General features: G+C 37.8%; 1 protein-coding gene across 7 annotated transcripts; it reads left to right on the top strand.

Moving 5' to 3' along the window:
• Positions 1 to 30: 30 nt before the first annotated feature.
• Positions 31 to 25,561, top strand: LOC120504977 (mediator of RNA polymerase II transcription subunit 1-like). Of its 7 annotated transcripts, XM_039714976.1 has the most exons (8): positions 31 to 411; positions 12,609 to 12,712; positions 13,865 to 13,949; positions 14,298 to 14,352; positions 14,767 to 14,899; positions 18,501 to 18,575; positions 19,754 to 22,028; positions 23,720 to 24,752. In XM_039714976.1, exons 1-6 carry the CDS (start codon positions 345 to 347, stop codon positions 18,501 to 18,503), a joined length of 447 nt encoding a protein of 148 aa, XP_039570910.1. In that variant the 5' UTR covers positions 31 to 344; the 3' UTR covers positions 18,504 to 18,575; positions 19,754 to 22,028; positions 23,720 to 24,752. The 7 variants fall into 7 exon arrangements, 1 of the variants encoding a protein (XP_039570910.1); XR_005628156.1 differs by lacking the exon at positions 13,865 to 13,949 and having other exon boundaries at positions 2,065 to 12,712; positions 14,767 to 15,994; positions 18,501 to 22,028; XR_005628154.1 differs by adding an exon at positions 24,765 to 25,561 and having other exon boundaries at positions 2,065 to 15,994; positions 18,501 to 22,028; positions 23,720 to 24,325.
• The last annotated feature ends 26 nt before the right edge of the window (positions 25,562 to 25,587 follow it).

The following is a 25,587-nucleotide window of genomic DNA, read 5'->3' as shown; positions in this document are numbered from 1 at the left end:
CGGGCGCGGCCCCGCCGCCCCCGCCCCGCGGGCAGAGCGCGGTGTCGGGCGCCGAGGCGCGCAGGCGCAGTGCCGGCCAAGGTGGAGCGGAGCGGAGCTGAGCGGAGCGGCACGGCCGGGCCCGGTTCCCGGAAGGGGGCGGCTGCTTCCGTCTGAGGCGCGCGCGGGGCCGGGCCAGGCGGGGGCGGGTAACGGGCGGGCCGTTCCGGTGTGGAGTCGTGTCCCGCTTGTCCCGCTGCACTGTAACTCCGAGCCTCAAACGGCAGCTGCTTTCCTTTCCTGCATCTCTTCCTTTGTTTCAGCCGAAACTCTTTAGGGAGATAGGGACAAAACATTGTAGCTCGATGTCTGTCCCTCCTTCTTCCCAGCTAATCCCCCATCTGGAGAGTAGAGGAGGCGTGTCCCGCCATGGTAAGGAGATAAATTCCCGACATCTGTCGTTAGGTTTTTAAACACAATTATTTTTAGTGGAGCTTTCTCCACAGGACACAAGTGTAAGCTTGAGAAAGCATTTAATATACTGAGTTTAAGGAAAACGATCACTGGCAGAAGGGAACATGAAGCTGTGAATCTCTTAAGAGTTTTGATTTTGTTTTTGGTTTGTTTTATTATTTTTTTTTTATATTAATGGACCACTCCATGCATGGAGGATTTTATAGATGCCAAACAGAACAAGGAGAGAGGAGAATTTCCATGTTAATTACAATCGTTCAAATAATAATTACAAGAGTGCCTTAATAACTGTATCTTTTACTGCTAAATTGTGGACATCAAGAGGAGCTTTGTGCAAACACAACATCATTTAAACTCATGATGTAAGTGATGTAATGAAACCTAAGCATAATATGCTATATCAAAACTGACTGCTCAGGGTGTGTCTTTGTTTTTTACACTATAACCGTTTTGAAGCATCGCCTCCTCCACATAATTGTTTGGCTGAAGGTAGTTTCCAAGTCTGGAAATTCCAGATTTTATCACCTCAGTTGAAAATTTTGACCTTGGTGTTCACCTCATGGAACCATTGCACTTGCAAAGCAGGTGCACTTTAAAATTTTTATAGTTCTCTGTGGTCTGTTTTCTGAATTTTTTGACATCTTCACATTTTGATATAATTTAGCCAGTGTTTAGTCCATATTCTTCTAAAATTTCATTTTGTTGGTCTCACATGTCAGTATGAGCTAATTTTTGCAAATTCCTGAGAGTTTGAGCAACTGATAGCAATCCAGATGCAATTAATTCTGATTAAAATATCAAAATACATCCATTTACAGAAATACTGGATTCTGTTAAATGGAAAGGGCAGAGATGGGGGCGCGCGGGGGAAAAAGGAGGAGAGGAAAGGAACTAGTAACATTGAGTCAACCAAATGTCCAAAATAGAACATTTTTGATATTTCATGAAAGGGAAAAATTTTAATGATATCTGTGATTAGACTTTTCATGAGACCACGAAAAGGTTGGAAGAGTCTTTGTGTGATCCTGTACAAATATTGATTCAGGGGTCCTCAAGAAATCCTGGCTCAACTTCTGCAGCCCTTTGAGTATCTCTGTGCTGTATTACTTTTTAATACTTATTACAGAATGCTTCTGTTGCAAAAGAGTGGGTAAGTCTTAGTTAAAGTCTCATTAATACTGGTGTCTGCAGCCATTCAGTATTTCCTTATTCCTTAAATACTAGAGCTAGTCCAAAATAACCTTTGCCCTGTAAGACACAGTGCACTTACCCAGATGTTGGTAGCAGCTGTTTCACTCTCTGGAAATGCTCCTTTGCATAGAATGGTTTGGGTTGGAAGAGACCCTAAAGATCATCTAATTCCAACCCCCTGTCAAGGGCAAGATGACACCCACTAGACCACATTGCTCAGAGCCCCATCTAGGCTGGCCTTTAACACTTCCAGGGATGGGGCATCCACAGTATCTCTAGGCAACCTGTTCCAGTGCCTCACCACCCTCAAAATAAAGAATTTCTTCTTAAGATCTAATCTAAATCTAATTTTTTAGTTTATAACCATTTCTCCCTATCACTAATATGCTCATACAAGACATTGCTTTTTTTACCCTTTAGATACTGGAAAGGCCTCAATGAGCTCTTGCCAGAACCTTCTCTTCTCCAGCCTGAACAACCTGAGTTCTCTCAGCCTTTGTAGGAGAGATGCTTCAGTCCTCTGACCATTTTTGTGGGCTCTTCTGGACTCTCTCTAACAGGTCCACATCTTTCTTATGCTAAGGACTTCATACCTGGACACAGCGCTCCACTTTGTGTCCCATGAAGGCAGAGTAAAAGGGGGACAATCACCTACCTTGATTTGGTGGCCACCCCTCTTTTAATACAGCCCAGGATACCATTTGCCTTCTGGGCTGGAAGTGACCTCTCTCAGTCCTTCTCAGCTTGGTTGCTTTCTACAAGTTCTTCTCCCAGTCTGGACTGACGTCTGGCATTGCCCTGACCCAGGTGCAGCACTTTCCACCTGGATTTGTTGTACTTGAGGTTCCTGTGGACTCACTTCTCAAGTTTCTCCACCTGGATATGATCTTGTTTTTCTGTTGTGCCAACTGCACCACTCAGCTTCATGGGTCTGCAGACTTGTTGGGGTGCACTCAATCCCACTGACAGTGTCATTGATAAAGATATTAAAGATCCCTGTACCAAGATGCACCCCTGAGGGACACAACTCATCACCAGCATTCACCTGGACTTAAGAGCACTTTCCACAACTCTGTATCCATCCAGCCAATTCCTTATCCACTGAATATTCCATCCATCAAATCCATGTCTTCAGTTTGGAGATACGGATGTCATGTGGGACCAGCTTACGGAAGTCTAGGTAATTTACATCTGTCAGTCTTTGTTTTTCAACTGTTGCTGTTGCTCATGGAAGGCCACCAGATTGGTCAGGCATGATTTGCCCTCAGTGAAGCGATATCAGCTGTCTTGGATCATCTTGTATTGTATGTGCTTAACATTGTTCCATGAGTATCTGCTCCGCAGTCTTCCCAGGAAGGGGAAGGTCTCTGGTATGTCCTTCCCTGGGTTGTCCTTTCTCCCCTTTTTAAAAATAGGAATGATGTTTCTCTTTTTCCAGTCACCGAGTACTTCACCTGACTGCCAGGGTTTTCCAAATATGGCTTGGCAACAACATCAATCGCTTCACTCAGGACCCTGGGATGCATCTCATCAGACCCCACAGACTTGTGGCTATTCAGTTTCCTCAGGTGGTCTGGAACCTGCTCTTCACTTTACAGTGAAAAAAACCCCAGTTTATAGTATACCTTTCATTTTTTGCTTGGCTCTGTCCCCTGGCACCTTACCTAAACCAAGTGGAAAAAATGAACTCTTTAATACAAAACTAAAAGAAGTATTTCCATGAAAATAATTAATAGAATTAATTAAGAATTAATTTAGAATTAATAATTCCTATTCAATTGCTAATAAATGACCATTGTGAGAGAATCTCTGGTGCACCTGGAATATTTTACGGCATGACTGGCTCCACCGTGTAAGAGAACAACTGATCAGAGGAGAGTAGGTATTGCAACTACTTCACTCCATTGTCTGTAAAAGAACCTAGGGTTCACAGCCCAAGGCAGCAAGAGGTTTGAATTGCTCTCTCTACCTAAAACCATACAGGTAGTGTAGTAGACATTTGCAATGTGGCTATAAAGGGTGTAGGTAATGAATGTCCTTTGTTAGGTATTAGCATATGTGCTATTACAGCTCTGCACATAAAACTCTTGAAGGGAAAAATTATGAAGAATAATTCAGTAGAGGTGTAATAAATTGTGTCATAGTAGTACTTGCATTATGTACTTTAATACAACTAAGAAAGCAACTGACAAATATTTATTTAAAAAAGCTAAAGATACAGTGGACATGTCAGATAAAACATGTCTGAAATTTTGGGAAAAACACTGATGTGCAACTTCCATTACCACAGAGCAAAAAAGACTTGCTCTCTTTACTTTAGCACATATTTAGTATCACTTAATTTATATTTAAAGTATGCATAATTTAACACTGTAATTTTATCTTAGATTTCTATTGACATGAATAAATGAACCACATTCTTTGGAAAAACATCTTATCATACATAAAATATCCATTCTTCCTTCAAGTGCTTAATAAATCTTCCAGGGTGAGAGAGACTTAATTTTTCAAAGGGACAAAAGAGTAAATGAACAAAACCACTTACTAATTCTCGAGAGCACTCTCCTGTTTCAGCCCAGAATTGATTACCCTGGCATCTGCTGGGTCTGTGGGTGTGTGGGCCTTTGTGTTGTGAAGTATTGCTGAACTGAAATCAGTACATGGACGTAGGATTTCCTGGTATTATGGTTAATTCTTTGCTTTTAGACTAGTGGCACAACTTCATTAAAATTTATTAAACAACACTTTATTACCAGTGTGTAAAGATGCATAAAATGTGTTTGTGAATTAATGGAGTTTCTAAGTAGCAGGCCAGTTGAAAAGAAATCACCCAGCCCAAATCCACATGTATTCTGAGCAGAATCATCCCCCATTAAAAGGAAAGAGCTAGAAGCTTTTATGCACCTTCAGTCTGTACTAGCTGTGAGAAAACACAAGTAACGAGTGAAGAATATACTAAACAATTACTTGACTAATTATTAACCTACTTCTCAAGTTTGTGACTTTGTGTGCTTTTCTGTGCTTTTGTGTAAGGAATAGTCAGATTTTAAGGACATAATACTCTTGAGGTATATAACTGGCATGTCCAAGTGCAGATTTGGGATGTAGCTCCCACTTTACACAACCAAGAGAGATGGCTGCTTTGAGGCAGTGGTGCATCAGCTGCTTGGGGGGTGGTCAGATCTCCCTCTGACTGTACCCGTTTCTCTCTGAAAACTAGCAGGAAAATCTGATATGACAAAGTTTATTTTGGTGCCTGCTGTTAGGCAGTACAACTCCAGGTCTTAAATGACAGACTACTGGATTGGAATTCATATAATCTTAATTCTACTCTGTGTTGGTTTTGGCTGGGCTAGAGTTATTTTTCTTTGCAATAGATAGTGTGGGGCTATGCTTGGGATTTATGCTGGAAACACTGTTGATAACATTGGGATGTTTTAGTCACTGCTGAGCAGTGCGTATACAGCCTCAAGGCCTTTTCTCACACTGTCTCGCCAGGGAGGAGACCGGGAGTACACAAGAAGCTGGGAGGGGATACAGCTAGGACAGCTGACCACAACTGTCCAAAGACGTGCTAGATGACCCATACCTTATTGAGTCATGCTCAGCAATAAAAAGTGGGAGAAGAAGAAGGAAGAGTGGGGACACTTGGAGTGATGGCATTTCTCTTCCCAAGTAACACATGGTGGAGGTCTGCTGTTCTGGAGGTGGCTGAACACCTGCCTGCCCATGGGAAGTGGTGAATTAATTCCTTGTTTTCCTTCACTCGAAGCGCGTGGCTTTTGCTTTCCCTATTAAACTGCCTTTATCACAACCCTAGAGCCTTCTCACCTTCTGGTTCTCCCCGCCCTCCCCCCACCTTACTGCAGGGGAGTGAGTGAGGAGGGTGCAAGATATTTGCCAGCTGGGGTTAAACTACAGCATACCCTTGCAGTGTCGCTAATTTGCTCTGATCTTGGCCAGTCCCTCCATTTTCCATCCCAGCTTTTATCTGCGTTTTACAATTAGAGGTTAAGCTCTGTAGGCACAGTCTTTCTGAAAATTATACAAAATTTTCAGAAAGGCACAGTCTTTCTTTATGTTTTTTTCAGCACATACAGCCTGGGGAATGTTTTTGTGACATGCGCAGATAAATAAATATGCAATGCAATACAGATTCTGAATGCTACAAATCAACACACATAAAGAGGTTGTGGACATTTGTTCCTTACTCAGTGCAAGGACATATATAATCTATCAGCTTCCCAGAAGCTTCACATCATCTATGGCTCAAAACCTGTCACATGTGTATCCCTACACTTGCAAACAAATATATACAACCTAAAAAAACCATAGTGGGATGACTGTAATTAGATTTTGGGTAATAAGATTCTTGTATTTCCTTAGCTCTATTATCTGTCCAAATGACAATATTGTCAGTACTCCATCTGAGATAGTCATGGTTCTTAACACTTAGATCTTTCTTAACAATTTCAAAAGGTTCATCCCCAAATGCATCATCCCTATAGAGAAAGTGAGGTTAAGTGACTTGAATAACAAGGAATTAATGAGTAATGATGAGTTTGCAGTCATTCATCATCAACAGAGCTAGGACAAATTATATCATTCTAGCAGGTGACTAGGAATCTGGAAATCTGAGAGTTGAGGGTTACGGCAAAGTTGGTTCATAATACATAAGAATGGACAAAACATTTTTAAGACCATCATTAAGGAATTACCAAGTGTCTAAAAATATAAAAGCATTAAAATGTATCATTGAATGTGTATTGCATGTATTTATAAGAAGCCTTCGATTAGCTTCAGTTTTAAAACATAAGATATGAAAAGCAGTGTCAAATTGTTTAACCAACATAGAATGATGTAAAATGTGTACTTTATATGGAGTTCCTGTGTGCATGGCAGCACTGTAACATCTTCAATTGGAATTTGTTGGGATTTAGCTCCTTTATGGTATTGCCTTTCCTGAAAAATGAGTCCTTCCCAGATGCTATTTTATTGAAATCAGTATTTGCCACTGAGCGTTGTTTCTTTTTTAAGTCTGCATGTTATATAATCCATATCCTTATATATATTCAATCAGAACCCTTAAGCTGAATAATCTTCTCCAAACTAATATTGGTTTAAAATTGCTTAAAGTAGACCTAAATTCATCTCACTTTTCTGTTATTAAAAAAGCACAAAATTTTGTATAATTTTCAGATTTTAGTGTTGTCCATATAATTATTTAATATTTTCCTTTTTTTGTATTTTCTGCTTTTCATCTCCTTCTTTTTCTATTAATTCTGGTCTTCATACTTTATATGGTTTCATACTTATATCATGTTGCTTTTAATGTCTTTTTCTTGTGATTTTCTAGTCCCTTTCTCCACCTCTTTCTTTCACTGCTAGTTTCCTTCTTCTATGTGCTACAGGATATGCTAGAATAGAGTCAGGTAATTTGCAGTCTGGTTTCTAGTTCTGTGGCCACTGTTTCAGGAGTCACTTCCTCTCCCCATCTTTCTGCATCCCAGTCTGGAAAAACAATAAGCTGGCTTCTGTGTGGTTAGCTTTGAGGCATACTGGTGGAAAGTTCCTTTAAGCAGAATGTTTGTCCCTCTGTATTACACCTCTTTTCTACCTCAGTGATCTCCTCAGTGCTCATCATTATTTTCAGCTGTTCAACTAATTCTTAGCTCCTGCTTCTCCTTCTCTTCTTCTCCATCCCCATCTTCTACCAGTAATATTTTCAATGTAGACCTTCAGCACAGTATGGGTATTACTAATTTTGCCATTTTGTGCAGATTGTGCCAGCTACATTCACTTTCTCTTCAGGGAGAGCTGTGGCAGCTCTCAAATGATTGGTTCCATTGATTTCACGTTGACTGATGTCAGTAAAGAACATGAATGATGGTGCAACACCTGATTTTAGTTATAAAAAATATCACAAAACTCTTAGGAATATAAGAGATATAGAAAAAGCAACAAATGTACAGTTATGAATAGCAATCATGGTGTCCTATGAAACCCTGTAAAGGGCAAATGCACACACGTGAAGGCAGCCCTCACATGTTCTTTCATGAGGTTATTTAAATTGTAGTCACATGGATCTTGGGCCTTTGAGAAAAGATTTAGACAATAACTACTTGGAGATTATAATACTAATGTCAAGCAGAAATCAAATGTTAGCCATATCTTGACTGTGAGAAAAAGATATGCCCTGTCTGTGTCAATGTGTTTCTACATCTATGGTAATTTGCTATGAACCTATTTTTCTGATGTTTGTCTATACAGCCTTTGGCTTTGAAGAATTTTAATCACCTTCAGTGAAAAAGCAGGAAACAGTCAAATCCTGCCAATGTTAAGTGTCTCAGACTATGTGCCAGAAGTGCTATTCAGTAAGTTGTGAAGTAAAATTGGCTCCGTCTATATGGCTGTAGTGAAATGAAATGCAGCCACCAACATTCTGATATTCCTCTCAGGAGCTAAATATTCACAAAATGTAACTGTGGAGAGGATTTGGAGACTGAATGAAAGATGACAAAGCATATTGTAGTTTTTATGGGTTGTAAAGCCATAAACTATAGACTGTACCAGACTAAACAATAGGTCATAAAAGTTAAGCAGCACTTCCATCCTGCCCTAGATGGAAGAGCACCTAAGATAGATAAAGGAATTGTTTCAATGCTCATAATTTTTTGTAAACACTGATTCATGTTCCCGTTACATGTCCATTTTATAGCTGTCACTGCTGATCACTCTAAAATCCGATGGCACTTTGTGAAAGAACACAGTTTTAACTCTGACCTCACAATTACAGCAAAATCTCTTACACATCATGCAGTTCTAACTGGAACCACTGTTTTTCACCGAGTGCCCAAGGCTTCAGCTCTGTATTTATACTTACTGTGGGCTGTCATGTGGCTGCTGTTTTCTCTGGTCAGCAGTTCAGCTGAGGGCTTCTGGAAAGATGCAATTCCAATAAAGTGCTGGATGCAGGCCAGTAAAGATATATTGCTGGGGATTTATTTTGATTTTATGCTTTAAATGAAAAACAATCAAGACTGGACATAGGAATAATAGAAAAAATCAACCTCCAGTGTGCCAAAAGAAACCACAAACAAAAAACCCCACCAGTATTGCACTGATTTTGGAATATCTGGAATATTTTCTGAAATGATGTCACTAAAATGTATAGAGAATAAGCCAAGCTTTCTTATGTTCTATAATAAATCTAGAGTATCTTTGCTGAAAAAAAAATTGAATTCATGCAAGAATATGAATGAGCAATATTTTGATTCTTTCTCAGAAAAATTACCATTCAATTAAATGAAAAAAATCATCAGAAATGTTATAACTATGAAATTACAAAATGCCATTTTCATATGAATCACAATGTGCCCAGGCCATGCATTGTGAATCAGGAATTAGCAAGATGCAGACAACCATGACAAAAATCAACCAAGTAGTAATAATAACTAATTTCTCAAAAGGTGCCTGAAGTAGCATACCCATTTTACCCTTTAAAAGGGAATAAGATAACTTGCAATTATTTGAGAGCAAAAGAGGATTCAGTCTGGGGACAACTTATTAAGTAACTGTGCACATGAAAGATTCTTTCAGCAGCAGTTGAACAGTCAAAGAGAGAGTAATCCAGAGCAGGTGGGCACATAGGATTCATGCGGTAATTCCGATTTTCTAGACTCATGATAACGCGTGTCCAGTTGTTGTTGTTTTTTTTTTATTCCACAAACTGACCCAGTTAGACATTTGTGTATTTAATATGCCTGAGAAGCTATAATTAGACAATTTTTAATTATTCATCACTCTTAACTCTTCTCTCGAGTGCAGTAATTCAATATGACAGTTCTGAATAAGCAGCTTGTTGTGAGGAATTTTCTGACAATGCTGAAGGTTCTGTTTCTCATATGTGATTTTTTTCCAGTCCTGCAATTTTATGTGAAGACTAATAACTGTCTTAGAATATTTGTTTCGTTATGAAAATCTGGCACTATTTCTATCCTAGAAAAATGATACAAATTCATTTACCTAAATACATACATTTGAGCACAGTGGAAAAGGGGTTTTTGTTTAAAAGTTAAAGTGTATTTTAGGCTTATCAGCCATACTGTACTGTGACTAATTAAACTTGAAGTCCTCTGTTTATTTGCAGAACAGCTATTATGCGGATCAGGTAAGCTGTGGCATGTTTCCTTCTGTCCTTCTGTTATTTTGGAAGTGTTCTCTTCAAGATAGTCAGCAAAAAATTTACTTTTCTGCTTATTCAGGATGTGATCAAACACTGGAGTTAGTATCAAGATCACAGAGACTCCAAAGAGCTCTGGATAAACATTTATGAAAAATATGAAAAGTACCACAAAAATATTAAGCCATACCAAGCTGTGGTATGTCATATTTGCACATACCCGTTCCTGTGATCTGGACTGAGGCAACCTACTTTATATGGGCCATAGTACATGTTCTTGCTCAGCAGAAAACATTTCAATAGATTGTTCAAACAAACCTAAGCTAAAATGACTCCCTAGAAATGCTGAAAACATGTTATTAAATTCATGCACCAATTAACAGGTAAAGCTTATGATTATACCTGTGATTATAGCTATGATTATACCTGTGTTCACTGCTAATGCCACGTTAAAAAGTAAATTAGTATTTAATACCATACACCAAACTAATAATTTTACAGAAGAGTGATTTATCATGAGTGTGGAATTACATCATCAATTTACTTCATTACATTTCGCCTCCTTTTTAAAAGCTGAGGTGCAAATATATTTAACTCACTCAGCTGCACTGACTTTCTCTAATTAGTATGCTTGACACCTGTCTGGAGAAAAATACTACTTTTTGACATATACTTCTCCTGGGATTCCTAGGCCCATGCTTAGTTTTTTTCTGTAATCTTAGTGAGGCCAATGAACTATTTAGTTTCTACTCAAGTTCCTAGATACAATTCAAAAATACTCTATTTTATGTAGTATGAGACTATTTCAAGCACTGCAGCATGACAGATAATAGCTAGAAGCAGGTTTGCTCTAAGGTATCCTCAAACAGAGCCACCCAGGGGTTACGTAGGAGACATGCTCTTCTTGCTGTAGACCTTGACATTCCCAAGTAACTATATTTTGAGCTAGTGCCTGTACAAAGGTCCAGGATTAACCCTTGAACCTCACACCACCATTGTGCACTGATTCCTATGTACAAGCAGACTGCAACCTGAGATGGCCACAAAATACACAAATTTTTGTGCAAATACAATGCAAACATTAGCTGTACTAGTTTTTAAACTTCCTCCACTAAAAAGCAAGATGATCAACCCCCTTTTGTAGTGCTTTCCTGTTTTGCTGAGTGATTGTTACTATCATACCTCCCCCTGCCTTTGTCCCCCAGTTAAATTCAATCTCTGAGAATACTACACCTTCTGAAAAGATGGGCATAGACATTATGCTTTAGATGTGGAAGAACATGGCTAACAGGGTACCTCTTGTAAATAGTAGCAGAGGTAATATTGCTGTGCTTATCAAGCCCCAAATTCAAACACAAACCCATGGGGACCAGTTTTTTAAAGGAGCAAGAGTTTTGCCTTGCACAGCACCTATGGATGCTGTGTTGCAGCTGCTACAAATAGGAACCTTGCAGTGTTGGTTTCTTGCAATGTGAATGGAGATACAGGGTGGGTTGCAGCCCTTCTATCAGGATGAAGGCATGGGCAAGTGGGGGCATGTTCCCAGCAAGTGTGCTTGCAAGAGCTGGTTGGGGTCCACTACTTTCTCTTCCTGCAGCTGGCTGAAGTGGCCTGATTTATAGGGAACTGTGCTTGCTGTTCTGTCATCCTCCCTGCAGGAGGAAGAACCTGCCAGTCCCTTCTCACTATCCCTCCTTGCTGTATGCAAAAGGACATCCTTCTCCTAGTCCATCTCTCCTTCCCTATGTAGTGCTTCTGGCTCAAAGGGGCCAGATCTCCGCAGCTGTTGTGCCCACTAAGTCAAAGAAGCCCTTTGTAATATTTCTGGTTCTGGGGCAGAGCAAAGTGGGTGGCATGTTGCACGACTTAATTTCTTCTTATTAATAACTTTGGATTCTTCCTACCTGTCTCAGATTGATGTATAAGGAAATTCACTCCTGTTTTTCTCCTGATGGAGGTAATGGTTATGGAAGTATCACATCTCAGCAAACTTTCTTTGTACATCTGGATTCTGTGTAAGGCCAGAAAGAGTATTTATAGGGAGACAGATGATGGACTGAATATTTTCCTTCTCCCAGCCCTATTCTCATTCCTTGCCATCCCCAAAAACAAACAAACAAAAAATTGAACCCCTTCATTGAGATTATCCTCTGCAAAAGCACAGGATAATTTGTGTTGGAAGGGACCCTTAAAGACCATCTACTCCAACCTTCCTGCAATAAGCAGGGACATCAACTAGATCCGGTTGTTCAGAGCCCTGTCCAACCTGACCTTGAATGTTTGCAGGGAGGGGGCATGCACAACTTCTTTGAGCCATTTGTTCCAATGTCTTAACACCCTCATAATAAAAAGTTATCTCTAACTTTTTATCTCTAATTAAATAATTATCTCTAACTTTTTATCTCTAATTAAAGTGAGCTTTAATGAGCTCTAGGTGGGTGTATCTGGATATCTCATGTCTGTGGCAAAGCCTTGGTATTTATAAAGAATACACATAAGAAATTGTGCACAAGTAAAGAAAGTCTAATTGTTTAACAAACTGAAGATTTGGCTGCACATCTGTATTTAATATTGAGAACACTTGCCCATACAAATCTCCCTGTGCTCTTTTTCTGTCAAGTCTTACAAAAATTCGATGTTTGTATGTGCAAAATTCAAGTAAAACATTTTTTTGTTCCTTCTTTGAAGCATAACATCTATGAACTTAGCAAGGTTTTACATTTGTCCTCCTCCAGCATTTCTGGTTGCCATTATATTTAGAACATTTTGACATGTTTTTCAGGTGTTGTGACAGCTATTTCTACAAATGCTTTAATGGAACAGTTGCGTTTAAAATACCAACACAGGCCATGGACTGAAACTCTGAAACTTGTTTATTTTTGCATGGTAAGAATCACAGGTTAGGTGAGAGAAGGATATGTGGTATAAGAATATGTTTCCAAGGTAGTTAAAAAATTACCTGACTTTCAAAAACAAGCAAAACCAACCAACCAAAAAACTCCATGCAATTGAAAACCAACCAAAAGATAATCCCCAGAAAAACCTGGTGCCTAGTATAGCCTGGCTCCCCATTTTTCTTAGGACAATGGGTTATAAAGTTTCCTGCCTAATTTTAACACGCTAGGGGTTGTTTTTTGCATTGTTTTATCTTGTTTTAACATTGTTTTAACTATTCAGGAGTTAGTACTGATTGTCTACCAGTTGAGGCTACATTCATTATCATTACCATATTGATAGTATGTAAAGACAATTTATTGCCTACAGGACTGGGGTTTCTAAAATACAGAATTTTAGAAACTGGTCTGAAATCTGCTATCTAGACTTTCTGCTGCTGTGATATACCATTCCATGCTTCCTGCCCTTCCAGTAGCTAATTTAAGAATGATCATCATAAAGAGCAGATCAGCACAACTGGTGTGAACTCAGTATAAACATCCTATTTGTTTCCATACTTATTTTTATTAATGCTTAACTCAAGCCTTATTCTGAAAACAATGTCCTGAATTTGAACAAAGTGAAAACTCTTCAGCAGTGAGTGTTCTTTGTTAATTGAAGTGTGGAGTATGAGAAGTTTTCAGGCAAGATCTTGAAGAGAACCTGGGAGAGTTTGCTTGCTACTGAAGTGAATAGCTTTACAAGCTGAAACTTGTATTCTAATCTAACCAAGTACTCCTGTGGCACTTACCAATCTATTTACTCAGGCAGATTTTTTCTAAAATAAAAACACAAGTATTTTCTTAGTTTATCCCTAGCTTCACAATGAAATTAGCTGACACATCTAGTGATCAGCTCAAAAGATAGGGGAATGGAAAGCCACTCCTTGCTCCAAAGACATCTGGTATGTAATTACTGCACAATAATATCTTGACAAATCCATCCAGTGCTGCCATTTCAGAGATAGCTCCAATCATAGGTAACCTCTGTGTTTGACAAAAACAAATAACCAGAGGTTTGCTGTATGGAGCATCTGTATGCTGTGTCTCTTAGCTAGTAATTTAAGGAATCTTTCTTTGTCTCTTGTTTTCACAAATGTGCTAGGATAACCCACTTCGAAAGCCTGTCAGTAATGCTCCAGATGGTCTATTGCTTTCATGCATGGAGAAGATAGAGAGGACATTAAATGGTAATGAGCTGTTGGATAACTCAAACTACATTTTTTTTAATATTGTGTGGAATCTACCAATCCTTCTCTACTGATGTTCTTCACAAAGAGGTCAAATGAGCAAACACAGAGGTGGATAAGAAACAAGAGACTTGTGACTTGTCTTTGGGATAAGCCTTCAGGCTATAACTATTCTTAAAGCCTGAGAATATTTTCTACGCAGCACAGCACTTATTAATCATAATAGTTATCATTAATAATAAGTCATTCAAGAGTTACTGTTTTCTTATTACCTAAACCATATCCTCTAAAGCAAGAAAATACTGGTTCTACTTCTTGACCATTGCAGTTTTTGTCTGGTTTTTGCAGCTAAATCCATGTTTTCTGTGATGAACGCGTTGGAACTTTTATCCAGACAAAAAGGGTAAGTTTGTTTAGGAATAAATGCAAATGAGCAAGTATGGGCTCAAGTCCAGAGAGGAATACCATCTGGATGGCTTGTCAACAATGTTATTTTTTAGCTCAGTGTTCTAATTCATTGTATTTGCCTATTTTGATTGGCCCTTTGTGGAGAAGGTTTCTGGAAAAGAGAGGGTATAAATGCCTATATCCCAAAGCTACAGATGGAGGTTAATAGGTTTGAGCTGACTAACATGATAATGTAAAGAGCAGAGCACAAATACATGCCTACTTGGATAGTTTTCAGAAGCTGAGCCAAGGAAAAGTTATATTTGAAGCATCTCTGGTGTCTCTTCCCATGACCAAGTGAACTACACTAATTTCCTTTTTTAAGTGACAGAATTTTTATGTATACAAATTTTTTTTTTCTTTTTCTCAGACTTACTGTTCATGTTAGCCCAAGTGGGACCACCTGCTACATAACATCAATGATGTTTTATGTAGAAATTCAGCTGGAGAAGGATGGAGATGTGATGGATGTAAAGTTGGCTCACTTTGAAGAAGCTCCTGTGGTAAAATTAATTTTCTCTGTCTCTCATGACCCTGTACTCTCCCACCTGGCTTCCAGCTGTCATGTCAGAAAGGTTTTGACTTCCTTTTGGTCTTGTCATACATGCAATCCTATTCATGACACTGGCTACCTCTTTAGGCATCTGAATCTCTCACCTAAATGTACAACTCAATTATAGATACTAAATACTCTAGTGCTAAATATTACAGTAAAAGTCAGCTGACAGACTCACCTTCCAAGAATTTTTGGTATCACACATAAATATTTTTATTTTCATGCTTCAATGTTGCCAGTATACAGTAAATAACAGGGGCTCTAAAATATTTTCCTTCCAAGGTTTAGTGCAATATATATACTCAGTGGATGTGTTGAAGCTATTCTGTTTTTTATTCTGCCTTCTTTAGGAGTATTTGTATTTCTACTAGTAGGGATGTTTTTCTGTCAAAATTTCTATTACATTATTCACAGAATATCACCCTGAAGTTCACATATCATGTTCTGCAGTTGTTACAGAATTACAGAGAACCCTTCAGGTCAAAGATATAACAACAAGATGTTGTGGGGGGGTGGGGAACATAAACTCTGGATTTTGTCACTAAGTATCCAGATTATTACATTATTACTGTTATTACACTGGAGTTAATTTGTCCATAATTTTTAGTTGAAGTCAGCCCTGGAATTTCAAATTGTTCATTTAGCAGGTCTGTTGATCAGTGAGTGCTGGACAATATCACTAGAATGAAAATGCATATTCAGAGCATTTTAGCACAATCAATAAAGGAAAAACTGGCCAAGGTGCAATTTTCTTCCTGAAAGAGTATGAGCAAACTATTTCTGTTAATTTTATCCTCTTTCACAGAGCCTTTGTTCTTCCAATTATTATAGTAGTATTTTTTTAGCTATTGCACTGTTATCTTGGTTTTGAGTGTTGGGGAAGTTTTTTTTATGCTAACTGTACAGCTACTTAAAAGTAATGGGGATCAAGCTTATCATTACTAATGAAGTGCTTATAGAAGATTTATTGCAAATGGCAAGAAAGATGAAACTCCTGTCTCTTATTCCTGTAGGTTTGTGATGATTTGGTCCAGCTTCTAAGGTAAAGAATCACATATAGGGTTTCATGTTGAATGGAAAGGAATTCCTCATCTAGAACCATTCATTCCAGTGTAGAAACTGAAGAGGGGGAAAAAAAGAAAAGGGAAAGAGGATCAGGGAACAATAATATGAATTCAGAAAACAATAGAAGTGACACCGTTTTGGATTCCATTTCTTGTGGGAAGTTGGTTCCAATCCTCCATATTGGAAGTTGGTTTTCATTGCAATATCTGCTTTGAATTTGTAAATTCAAAGCTAAAACTGAAGCAAATATAATTTTGTAAAGGTACTCCAGGCATTATTTATTTCTCAAGTCATTCCTTCGAATGCATCTGCTTCAATGGAGCAAGGGTAAAGAGTAATCCCCAATATGTTGGCTCTAGCTGCCAGTCAAACACAGCCTTGGAATATTGGCCTTTGTCTTGATTGCAAGAATTATACAACTACTTGGACCCATAGTTTTGGTAATGGACAATTCAGATCATGATCATGACAATTCAGAACTGGCAGATTTACACACACAAACTAGGTATTACTTTTCCTCTCCTCCTTCCATCAAATACTAAATAGCCCTCGTATTGTCCTTATGCAAATACTTTAACTGCTTACCCTTCAGACTTCTCTCACAGCAATGAAAGCAAGGAGGTATCACATGGCCTGAGATTCTTTGCAAATGCACAGGGGGAGATGTGACCCTAATTTTCTCATGTAGCAGTAAGGCACTATATATATATATATATATATATATTTATTTATTTATTTATTTATTATTACCACATTTTGTTCTGTCTGAATAATTGCTGCTCCAGGTCAGGCCACCACTTTAAATCTATTTACAAGTTCTTCAATGAATATGGATAATAACAACAACAATAACAATAATAATAATAATAATAATAATAGTAGTAGTAGTAGTAGTAGTAGTAGTAGTAGTAGTAGTAGTAGTAGTATATTTAGTAGTAGTAGTAGTATATTTAGGAAATTGGATTCTTAAATACTGTGGCCGAATAGTAGATAGAGAAGGTAAAAAGAGGATAAATAATCATTGACCTTTAGTGTTTAATCTCTCTTTTATATTATTCATAATCAGTTTTTTCAGTCCTCTTTTTCCTCAGAAATGAAGTTATATTAGCTTTATGGATGTAAACAGCTATGACTTAAAACTTGAACTTGCATTTTCCTAGATTTTTGATTTCCAGTGATGTTAACGCCAGCAGTTTGGTTCTGAGCACTGGCATATAGTTACCATTGGTACTGTGGGTACTACTTTTCTGCCTTCCTGGTTTTGTTAAGATTTGTCACAAAGCACAGTTATCCCTTCTACACCTCTTGGTGTAGTATTTTATTTAGTTTTAAGGCAGTTTGTTATATGTGTAATGTTTCCTGTAAGTCTCAAAGTAACTATAAAATTAAGATGAACCAGCCAGCTAATGCACAGTCTAGTGCTGTGTCTGTTCCTGTACCATGCATACCTTCCCTCCTTTTTCCCTGCTTCCCCATTAGTCTAGCTGGAAAAAAACAGAGGAGAGCTGAGTGACTTGTTTAGGTTCCAGGTTTGAAACAGTTTGTCCCTGTGTAAAAGTTCAGGCAGGCTTATTTTGTCTCTGCTGATCCACACTACAGCCACATCTGCATAGGAAAGGAAGTCTTGAGCTGTCTTTGTGACTGCTGCACCAGAGTCTAGTAAGGCTTATAAAACTCACGTAAAATCTACTTAAGCACATGAGTAATGCACTTAAGCACAGGTGGGTTAGTCTGAACACTGCTCCGCACTGCCACACCAAGTCAAGTTCCACAGAAATTCTGGGGTTTGAGCAGTCTGAACCATTCATTTACAAACCAAGCCATTTGTCCCATTTTCTTTCTTTTTCTTTTTTTTTTTTTTTGGGTTGATGTATCTATTAGTTATATTTAAGGTCTGTCTCTCTCACATGGTGCTATGAAGTGCGGCATTAATACAATTTTGATATTTTAATGAAAAGATCAATATATGCATGCAAGGTCTTAGGGAAGTAGTACTACATGACTAGCTTTATTGGAACATCAGGAAAAGTGTTTTGCAGTTGATGAGCTGTAATATTTGCGTTTCATGTACAATTATTGCTTTCGGTAGTGCCTACTTCAGTGCCAATTTCAGCTGTAATTACAGTGCTTCTTGCAACAAAACCAAAGTTTACATTTTCTGGTATCTTCTAAGAAAATTAAAATCAGTACTGCTACTTGATCTGATAAGGAGGGGGCCACTGTCACTCTGAAATGGTGCCTTTTCTATCAAGTTATGTATAAAAGAGTTATTTTCTATCTCATTTAGTAGTGTGATAGTCATTATTTATTTTTGTTAGAATGAAGAACTATGATGCCTTTGGCAAGATTCTAGAAGACCTGTCAAATATGTATCAAATTCCAGGAAACAGGTTGTAGTTATTTTTTACTCAAAAAATTTTGAAATCCATAGTCTAACTTTTGTTTACTTACAAAAATAATAAATTGTCTTTTTTCTCTCCCAGTGAAATGAAAGCTAAGGGATATCTTGCTTTGCAGGCCCTTGAAAAAGACCTTTATTCAATGTCTCTTCTTGACAGGTAACTTACAGTCTATGCCTTTGTCCCTTTACCTCTACCCACACCCCTTCATTTCACTAAAAACAAAGTTAACTGACCAAATTATAGAGCAGGATGTGGAAGGCTAATGAGTTTTCTCCCACTGGGAAACTTGAAGCCTTTGTCAACCCCAGACAAGCAAACCAGTCGATCTACTGAACTCCTGTGCTTTATCTAAGGGACTTCCTGGGAAACTGGTTGGTTACAAAGCTTGGGGGTGTGTGCACATGACCACCCACTGGGAGTAAACAGCGTGTCTGAAAGTCAGCAGTTATGTTTACATCTCTCTGTGGCAGAAGTAAAATAGACCTCTTGGGATTCTGCTGTTTGGGTATCTCATTTTGTCCTCAGGTTTTAGATCAGGAGGAGTGAGTGGCAGCTTTTCTCCTCCCTTTTCCCATTTGTCCTTTCATAGAGTAGAATTACAGACAGATGGGGAACAGTTTCCTAAACCTTCTGGTAATTGTATATGGATTTTCATTATTTTCAATAAATAAGAATTGACGGCAGTGCTTTCCTTCTGGATTTTTGAAGTATCTTCTCTGATACCTTGCCTATTAAGTTACATACACACATACCTTGGCAGGTATGGCCTCCTGTAACTTGAAACACCCTCTTGGATTATTTTTATGGTTTTCCCTTATGAAGCATAATAACACTATGAACTAAAGTGCTGTATCCTTGCTGTTCAATGATATCTCAGTTAATATTATTTATAAGTTAAACAGATTATTTGTCCTGTCTATGCTGTAAGTCAATGCACTGCAGAGTTAGTGCACAGCTATGTAAATGTATGGCTGTATGTATTCAGCTATATAAACACTCTTGAAATCAGAGAGTGGTTCTGTCCAAGTTAGTTTATCCAGGCTATTTGTTTGTTCTTTGTTCAACCAGTTGCCACTCTAATATTTTTGACCCCCTTAATTTCTGGTAAATAGCACACCATAGTGCAACGTGAAAGAGCTCAGATACAGGGAAAGTGGAAGCCCAAGTCCCAGAAGTAATGCATGTGTGGAGTTGTGGTCTTTTGGAAGCTGGACATACAATCTACTTCCAGGAAAACATTGTCTTCTTTCAATTAAGAATACAAATTAGAAATTACATTAGCCTAGCTAACAGTGCAATGCAGGAAACACTAATTAAGATGTGTTTTGAAACAGAACACAGGATCTAAACAGAGTTACTGAAGTACTTAATGGAAAAGTAGGACACCTGCTGCCAAGAACTGGAGGTGATTTTTTTCCTTTTTTTTTCTCCCTTCCCCCCCTGCCTTTTTCTCCCCCTTTTTTTTTCTTTTCCCATTTCTGAATTCAAAGAATTGTAATCAAAACACACTACTGAGTTGATCTTTCTGTATAGGAAAGATCCTCTACTATAAATAAAACCTGCTGTAGTGACTTACTGTGCCTGTATTCTCAGATAACATACATATATACAGAACATATATTAAACAGATATTGTAAGTACTCTTACAAGGAATCCCCTCTGCCCATCTACAGTGTTGGTTTTTTCACCTTTATGTCAAGGTACCCAACACATTTCCTCTACTAACTTGCATAGTAACCATTATTTTTTTATTCCTCAGGAACCCCAATGAACATTGAATTTTACATTTCTCCCTATCAAGTTTTGGAAGCAGAACTAAATCACGGTAAAGCTATTTCAGCTATTCTGCTCTTTCAGCAGAAATAGCTAACAAGAGATTTTCAATACTACCTGTTTCATTTAGTAAAGTTAACTAACGAAAGCTCAGAACTAAAGGTTAAAATTCTAGTTTAGTAGAACAGTTTATGTGATGCATTTTAGCACAGTTTTAATGTCCCTCAGAAAACTACATTCCATGTTTTGGTTGTTGATTCAGCTATTGCTGCTATCATCTTTGGGCAACTTTGGCTTTTTGGCTGTGGTCAGTGTAGGCTTCTCTTCACTGCCCACACCACTGTGGCTCAGTTGGATCTGACTTTCCAAGTCCTTACTATTGTATATTTTGTATGCATAGGATTAATATACACTAAATTAAGGAAAATAATGCCATTCTCTTTCTCCCTCAGGTTCCCAGGTATGTGGAACTAAAACAGTTGTAACTGTTGAAGGCACAGATTCACTCCACAAACTGCCTCTTTCTCCATTAATTATAGATCCTCATGCTGGAGAGGACAGGTGAGACTCTGGACACTTGTCAATACAGAAATGGATTTACAAGTCCCTGGCACTGACTTCCACATAAGTTACATTTAGTCTCTGCTGAAACAGAAAGTTCTGTTTCATTTATGGCTTTATGCTCCATAGCTACACTGTCTATAATCTGTGGCTTTTAGTTTTCCCAAATGGATTTTGAAGGTATTATGTTCATATTTAACTGTGTCAGTTGCATTGAACTATGAATTTATTCATAGATTTGAAGCCAGAAAGAGACACTGGAGCAATATTAATGAACTTCCTAGTATTCAACAAGATATAGATTCACAGTAAAGAAAGCATTTACTGAGAGATATTACACCTAAAATACACAAAATAGTTTGTCATCCCACTATGGGACTGACACCTCATCTCTCCCTACCTCAGTGTTGTCTGGAGGGGAAGTCTGAAGTAACTTTCTGAACTAAAATACTTTAAAATTATTTGTAAAAAACACCACCCAGTTTCTGTGTCTCACTTTTCCTTTCTGTCGGTTTTCACATTAACCATGTTTTAAACTATTAACGTTGCATTTATAAAGCAAAACACTTCTCAAGTTCCATACAAGAAAATGTATGGAACACAATATACTGCTAATAGTGGCCTTGCATTAGGAATCCTTGTTATGGCAATTTCTGTAAAAAACTTTCGTTCTGACAATTTTTTTTCCTAGCAACCCTGCTTTTTTGCAACTGACTGATGAACTAAGCATGGATTTGCCAGCTCATTTTGTTCTGAAGTTTCATCAGCCTATTCCAGTGTCTTCATCCAGTATTGAAGAGATACAGAAGCTCACAGGCTTGTTATAATTGTTTTTTAAGACTAAGTACTTCTGTGACTATGCAATGCTTATTTGCTTTTTCCTTGCCCATGTTAAAGTTGCAAGAAGTTGCTTCTTGGGCAGAACATATTCTGTTCTACCAGTCCAAGTGTAACAACCAATGCAAAACACAAAAATTCTAAAGCTACGACAAGTACAGGCAAAGTTAAACACTCTACCTCAAATTCCCAATAGCAAAAATGGGGAATAAGAAAAAAAATCAATATTTTTGTCTTTTCAAAACATTGGGTTTGTTTTTAATAATAGCTTTCATAACCTACTGTCTTAACCTAATTGCTAATAAAAATAATGACCTGGTTTCAGGAATTCAGATTTCTGGCTTGAAACTAGCTCCACTGTATGAGCTAATTGTTCAGTCTACTCTTAAAGAAAAATGCAGTGAAGACTTGTCTACAAATAAATCTTGTTTCTTTGTGGTAAGTATAGTGTGCATCTGATACACACTGTGTTGTTGTGCAGGAGATAGATATACTGAATTACCATTTCCCCATAAGCAAGTAATGTAGGTTTCCCAGAATCCCAACAAAAGGGCTCTTTAGGAAATAGTTCAATTTACAAAGCAGTATTAGAGCCTTTCATGTAGGTGAGCATCTCATGCTCATTAATGAAACACTGTGTGCTTGGCTGCTAAAGTCATGCTAATTTGTCTGTAACCCAAATATTTACTCTGCTAAAAATTGCTCAGAAGTTTATCATTGATGCCTTAAAAAGAAGGAAACTTATTTACTGGTGTGAAGAGCAAGTCCCAAGAAGGTACTTACCTAGATTTTTGAAGATCTTTATCATGCTGCATGTCACACTGTTTTAACAAAAGGGGCTTCTTAATTAGATAACAGTGGGATAATTGATTCCTTTTAAAGGGACTGGCAGGAAGAAAAATATAAAGTGTTACAACAGTGATGCCAACTGCTATCTAGAGACAAGGTTGTTTAACTGAAGAAGGCTTTCTTTTTAATAACTGCATTATTGAAATACAGTTGCATTAGATGTTAAGTTTTAGAACAGAAAGTTGTGGCTAAGATGCTTTCTGCCAGATTCATGTATAGGGCAACTACAAGACAAGCTTCAAAGATCTAATTTTTTTGCTAGGAAACATTAATTTTGCAATTAATGGCAGCAAAACAAGAGGGTACTTTTTTTCTGTTCTACTAGCAGTGTTCACAGAGCTCATTGCCTGCTTAGTTCTTGGACCTTGAGGCGGTGGTACAGAAGGTAGTAGTAAATTTACACCAGGCTAAAATAATGTTTGGCAAAGCTCTTATCTTCTGGAAGATGGAAATAATCTTTCAGTTCTATTGGATGCACATGAAAGGCTCTGTAACTTTTCAACAATTCCCTAAAATATTTGTACTTGGTGGGAGGTTTTACTTCTGAGTTTAAAGATTTTATTTCTAGAATTACTAAATTGTATTCTAACCTTGAAATGAGTGTAGGGGAAATATGTTTGATCCATGAACACACAAGGAAAAGCTCTTCAGCCTTTGTTAATGTAGGCCCTCCTCATTAACTGTCCTGCCCTGTTCTTGAGGGGACATTCCAGTTGGCATCCTAAAGTAGATAACACCATACTCCATGTCTAATTTTGTCATAGAATCACTGTAAACAAGGACAGGTGGTAAATTTTTCTTACTATTTCCTCCTCATCTTCAAATGAATCATGAGATATTCCAGCCAAACATATCTTTCCAAACAAAAAGTAGTAGTGATGGAGGTTGGAATAACATCTGATGTCCAGAAGAGATTTCCAGCAAAACTGCTATCCTGTTTGTGCAACTGTCAAGCAGCATTACTATGATATTATTACTTTGGCCACTAACATTTTTATAGCCTATAGGGCTCTGAAAAATATTTGGAAGAACTGATGACACTTGAACTCCTGACCACTTGGCTCTGGGTATATTTGCCTAATTTGGATGTATTTGGGAGGGAGAGTGGATCTCATTTAGCTTCTGCTAAGGATTCTACTACAAATGCATAGGTACCATGGACGTGCTAGAAATGTATCTTCCAAAAATATTTTTGTTGTAGATTGTACAATTGCCTGATAACATCAAGCTTTACTTTCCTGTTTCCAGTCCTTGAAACATCACCATTATTTGTTGCTTAGTCTCTTCCAGATCACCCAAAGCACTGTTACTTCATAAACAAGGGCTCAGCAAAATCAGGTTTAGCAGGAGCCTTGGTCAATAAAATCCCATTTAGCCATCCAAAGTGTGTGCCTGGCATAATAGAGATTCTTCGACATCAAGTGGCATATAACACTCTTATCAGTAGCTGTGTCTCTGAGAAGCCCATAAATGAAGGTAAATTGTGTGGCTGGAAGTGATGGCACAGCATTAGAGAGAAACTAGTTTCTAAATTGGGTGTTGACAGATTTTACTAGTCCCTTGCCAAAACTGTCATTACTTGTGGAGTACTGTAAAAGATAAAATATTCTTAACACTGTATTGATTTTTTAAAAAAAATTCTATGCTCATTCTATGTACATAAACTAAGTCATTGAAGTAATGAAAAATTAGACTACTGCATCAGTATTTTTAAAATTCTGGCATATCATTCAGCCAAAAAGAACCCAGCTTCAATGGTGGATATCACTAAACAGTATTTTTATTTCTAGATGATTCAGAACTGCTTTACTTTGAAGTGGTACCACACAAGAACACCAGCTTTTCCGTCTTTTTCCTTCATCCTGTGAAAGAGAATTTAGCCTGTGGTACGTGTGGAATAATTGCTATGTCCTCTCTACTGAGCTGACAGGGGACTTGTTTCTGTCTAGGCTCCTGCACTATGTTTTTCGGTTACAAACAGTCTAAGGGCCACTCAACAGTGTGCAGCCCAGGAGAAAATATGAAGTGTATGCACTTGTGTATAAACTGCTTACTAGAAGGTGTTCTGTACTCAGAATAATATAGAAAGTAAATGCAAATATTAAAGTCCTGTTTTGTCTTGGCCTGCATTTAATTAATAAATTGTAACTTCCACTATTTCTGATTTAAGTATATTAAGGAAAAACAAGTCATGCAAATATATTGCTGCAAACCTCTTTCCACTGACTTCAGTCTTACATCTCTTCAAGCATCAGAATGAAAGGATGGTTTTCAATGTTTCTAAGTATTTCAAAATAAAGATTTTTCTGTTCTTTTCCTTCTTAGTGGTAATTGATGTTATAACCTCTAGAGAAGTCCAATGTCACCTTCATTTAAATCCTCAAGATCCAACTCTAAATTCTACTGATGACTTCATAGCAAGAGCTGTGAAACGGTTAGTATTTTTATTTCGTAACAGATGTCCATTAAATGGAAATATCATGTGCACTCATAATGCCATGAACTCAGCAACTGGAAAAACGTCACTCTAATAAAGTGCTGTAATACAGTAATGGGAATAAGTTACTTCAGTGTTTTAAGTATCTCTTTCAAAAATTTTAAACATTAACAGTGATGAAGTGTTTCTAGTAGAAAGCATGTGGAAGCAAAGAAAGACTATTGAGTGAAGAGTTTTACCTTTTAAAAAGATGCTTTTCTGAAGACTCTAGCTGATGACAGGCTCATGTCTAGTGTAACTTCAAATAGGATGGAAAGGTCTTTTTACATACCTATCTAATAGCAACCAGTGCTTCTCTTCAGAAAGTGAGTTGTATATGGCATGTCTACAACACTGACTGGCTTGTTTTCTGAACAAATTCCAAGACAGCGAGTTGTTGTGACACATGAACATAGCTAGACAAACTGATTCAGAACATAGTCTAAGAGCACTAAGTGATTTGGCATAAGCTAGTACACAACTATCATCTGTTTGATGACAACAAAACCAATGCAGGTTGGATTTTGAACCTGATTTTAAACAAGGTAATATTTTTGGATCCAGGATATGAGTGGGAAAAAAATCTCCTCCAGTATAAACAGTGTTTTAGAAAAGATACCTTCTGTACCTGTGTTACACAAAACATGAAGGTTACAATTATAAAACTCAAGA

The sequence above is a fragment of the Passer montanus genome, unplaced genomic scaffold (assembly GCF_014805655.1).
Source record: "Passer montanus isolate IOZ18808 unplaced genomic scaffold, ASM1480565v1 scaffold32, whole genome shotgun sequence".
NCBI classification, from domain to species: Eukaryota; Metazoa; Chordata; class Aves; order Passeriformes; family Passeridae; genus Passer; species Passer montanus.
Note: the sequence above shows the minus strand (reverse complement) of the source record. Positions and strands in the feature narration are given on the sequence as shown.

Excerpts from the sequence above, each read along its gene's own strand:
- LOC120504977 (XM_039714976.1), top strand. The coding sequence starts at position 345 with ATGTCTGTCCCTCCTTCTTCCCAGCTAATCCCCCATCTGGAGAGTAGA. Across the intron at positions 12,713-13,864 it reads AACTTGTTTATTTTTGCATG|GATAACCCACTTCGAAAGCC; the intron begins GTAAGAATCACA and ends CAAATGTGCTAG. Across the intron at positions 14,353-14,766 it reads CTTTTATCCAGACAAAAAGG|ACTTACTGTTCATGTTAGCC; the intron begins GTAAGTTTGTTT and ends TCTTTTTCTCAG.